The sequence below is a fragment of the Triticum aestivum genome, chromosome 2A, assembly GCF_018294505.1.
Source record: "Triticum aestivum cultivar Chinese Spring chromosome 2A, IWGSC CS RefSeq v2.1, whole genome shotgun sequence".
Lineage (NCBI taxonomy): Eukaryota > Viridiplantae > Streptophyta > Magnoliopsida > Poales > Poaceae > Triticum > Triticum aestivum.
This window is the reverse complement of record NC_057797.1, coordinates 551227522-551231461: the sequence shown is the minus strand read 5'-3', so window position 1 is coordinate 551231461 and position 3940 is coordinate 551227522. Positions and strand designations below refer to the sequence as shown.

The following is a 3940-nucleotide window of genomic DNA, read 5'->3' as shown; positions in this document are numbered from 1 at the left end:
CACACCCAGGGATTCATTGGAATAATGAGTGGATGAGGGGTTACAGTGATTGTTCGCATTGGTGCCTGCCAGGACCAATTGATATGTGGAATGAGCTATTACTTGCTGTGCTTAACAAATATAAGAAAAACATGGAAGACCAATGATGCAGGAACTTCTGCTAATCCATAAGATCCCGGAGAGTCCCTCTTTTCCTTCTTTTTACTATGCCAAAGTCAAACCTCATTTCTCCGTTTTCTGCAACAGTTTTAGATTCAGAAAGATGATAGATGTGTACTGTGATGACCTGTACACATGATCACTAGTCATGTATGTGGAAAGTTTACGAAGGATAGAACCACAAAATCTACTTACTCCAACATTAATTAATTTCTTCATCAATTTTTGAAACCACCAGAGTTACGATGTTCAAACATCAATTCTGATCAGTGAGCATATTAGCTATACAATAGGTCAAGATATGTTACAAGTACTTAAATTCATCTCCACAAAAACCATTTTTCATAGCCAGTTGACAAGGAGAATACAGTAGTAAATATGCACATGTCAATTAGGGCTAACTAGAAGCATAAGATTTACACACAAGATTCAACTTATGTTTACCTGATGGTGCTATGGCATGTTCAGCCCCTCAAAATTCTAAGGTTGTACATCACTACCAACAGAAACTTGCGGTAATTCCTTGCGCATCAAGTGCTTGCGCTTCTGGAGGCTCAGCCAAACAAGGATACTGTCAGTCTGAACAATGTCGTATCCTGCTTTTATGTACATGTTGAACGGCACTTCATCAATTATTCTACAATGAAGATATACACGCGTTTTGGCATCCATCTTGACAACCAGATCCTCACATGCCTTAAGAAGTTGTTTTCCAATTCCTCTCCTGGTGAGCAAAACAAGATTTTTAGTTTTAGAACAACAATAGAATCCAATATCGCAAACATAATATACTACTCCATATGGCATTAAACCAATCAATTTTGCAATCAACTCATCTATATCTTTAAACAACAAGTGAGATTCAAGGTACCACATTCATTTGGAGGCATATAAATTCCAACATTAATCTAGAAATATAGAAATCTCAAAATATTTGAGAGAAAGATTAAAAAAATCTACTCCGCTTATTTTGGTTGGGCTAGATGTATAGATTAGATTTAGAGAAAACGAAAGATCTAGACCCTTTTTCTGGTGGGACCAGATTACAGTTGAGCTATTATTTGGTAAAAGGAAAATATATACACCGCTTATTTTGGCGGGACTAGATAATAACGATGTAAGCTTTTAGAAAATATTATAAGAATCCAATACAAGAAAAACAAATCTAGCTATCAAATTGCGCAGGCCACTCCAATAGTTATATAAACAAAACTGCTTTTAAATGATTTCTCACCTAATTGTTCATTACAATAAATTTGTATCATGTTTCAAAGCAAAACTAACTAACATTATTGATTAAACAAAGATAGTATAAGAGCACCAAGTAATTTGAAAAGAACGAAAACAAGCAATGGGCTCCTTGATAAAAACAAAATTTTCATCAAGATACTATGAACGTGTCTTCAAACCCGCCCTTCGTGCCTGTGTCTGTGTTTCTCCAATCCTCCAGTAAAAAGGTTGCAGAAGACCAAGACAGGACAAGCACTTGAAGGTTCCGAAGAGACGCATCAGCTGCCCACACTAACAGGTGAGAACCAAAATTCATTGAAAACATTGTGGCCGGGAACATGCCCTTTGTTGGGCAGGACAGGATGCCGAACCACTGCTTCGTGCGAGATTGCCCAGGAAAAGACGAAGAGCACAGAAAGACAAAACCGGAGCATCACTAACTAAAAGAGCTCATAACATACATCGCCATCACCACTGCCAAGTCAGGCAGTAACGCTGGATGACAAACTGCGGAATCAGGAATCGATCCATGGGAGCAGATTAGAAAATACCACTGGCTCTCCGACATTAAGGTGTGTAGCTACACCAGGACAAGGATAGAGTCAGGACAATTTTATTCCATACAGCATCACATCCACAGACAAGATGCCCCTTCTAAGAACACACAAACCTAACATACGAGGAACCGAATCTGTACCCAGAGGCGGAGGACGAAAAAAAAATAAGGTGTGGCGAACTGTCAACTAAAAAAATTTGATGCACAAACATAATAGTCAATTCACACTGCACTGAAGCTTTCAATGGCATCTAGAAGATGCATGCAATGGCAGTGCCATATCCTCCTTCTCAAGGTCTTCCTTAATTATAGCAATATATCAACTTTTGAATATCATTTTTTTCAATGTAATACACCATCAAATTATTTAGCTGTCCGGCACACCTCATACTCATCCCATATATTAAACTGAACACCGGGTCATGTTGTGTTGGTAGCGAAGTCCGTGACGCGTTGGCACGGGTAGTCAGTCTTTTCTTTTTTTGGTGAAAGGGCACCGCTAGTCAGTCATGTACTCTTATATATACTCTCTCCGTCCGAAAAAGCTTGTCCCACAAATGGATATGTCTAGCACCAAGTTAGTGTTAGATACATCCATTTAAGGGACAAACTTTTTTGAACGGAGGGAGTACATATCAAGGAAAAGAATAACCCAAAAAATGCAAATTACACGCACCAGCAAAATTTTCTCCATTCTGTTTTTTTATCGCCAAGTTATGAGAGATCCATCAAGAGCGAGACGCCGAGAGAATCGATCCGATTGTTGTTCAGCAGAAGCGAGCCAGTTCGAGCACGTCTACGTGTGCATGTGCTAGGCAGCACATCAATCAAGCTGTCTGCTTGTGTGCTTCCATCTAGGTTTGCTTGGGCGAATCGATCTACTGTGGTCTAAAACCAACAAGCAGTACTATATGCTTAAGTATTACCGCCAAGAAAACGTGCATGCTTATATGTATAAAAAAATTTGGTGCTGAATCAAGGTGTGGCGGCCGCCACACCTTGCCCACTGGGCTCCTCCGCCAGTGTCTGTACCCATGCATTCATCCAGGGTTCCAGCAATGAGGGGAATCGGCGGAAATTAGCCAGCGAATTGCGGTCTCTTCTTGCTCCCAGAAGCTAGGATTTCAATTCATTCGAATCAGGATAGCTGATCAAATGTGTAGGGGACTATGTTATACTAGTAAAATTGTATCATTGGTCATGTTGAACATAAAAAGAGGACGGTAATTCCAATCTGAAGGATGCACATGTCACAATTGGCTGAAATCTTTTACTCAGATGATCCATAGTCCATACTTTTAAGGAATCCCTTAACTCTACCCAAATCTTTAATTTGCACATGTGACAATTGGCAACAAAAAGCAATCCCAAACAAAAAATGGTTTACTCGAGTCCTCCATAGGTCATAATTCCAGGGAATCCCCTTTCACAATCAACTCAATGTCCAACATGTATGTACAGATTTATCCTATTTTACAAAAATAAACAGGTGGGCAAAATGGTGGTTGGAAAGAGAGCATTATCCGTTACCTCCTCAACGAGGTCTTCACGGTCATGTTGCAGATGTAAGGGAACTCGAGCGGCGGCGTTGGCGTGGGCGGTGCCCCCGGGGCGCCCACCGCGTCCAGCGACACCTCGGCGGTGCACGCCATCTCTCCCTCATCCCCGTCGACCTCGCCCTCCCCCCCTTCTTCCGCGGCGGCGGGCTTGTAGAAACCCACTAGGACGGCAGCGTGGGGCGCGAGGCCGCGGCGCTCGTAGAGGTAGCGGCGGATGACGAAGGCGAGGAGCTGGGCGTAGCGCTGCGCGGGGGCCCATCTGACGTCCTCGGAGAAGGAGGAAGCGAGGAGGCGGACGAGCAGCTCGGCCTCGGCGTCGTCGGTCGGGGTGAGGGCCCGCACTGTGAGGCTGCCGTGGGGGAAGGTGTGCTCGTAGCGGAAGGCGGCGAGCGCGTCGAGCTGCGAGAGCGCGCTCGGCGAGAGGAAGACGCAGCCG

At 43.3% G+C, this 3940-nt stretch overlaps 1 protein-coding gene across 1 annotated transcript; it reads right to left on the bottom strand.

The window, feature by feature from the left end:
* Positions 1-482: 482 nt before the first annotated feature.
* Positions 483-3936, bottom strand: LOC123191742 (uncharacterized; the record flags this gene model as incomplete). Its single annotated transcript, XM_044604366.1, has 2 exons — positions 483-883; positions 3476-3936. Coding segments are annotated over 2 exons (705 nt in total), but the record flags the coding sequence as incomplete, so codon positions are not given.
* Positions 3937-3940: the final 4 nt, after the last annotated feature.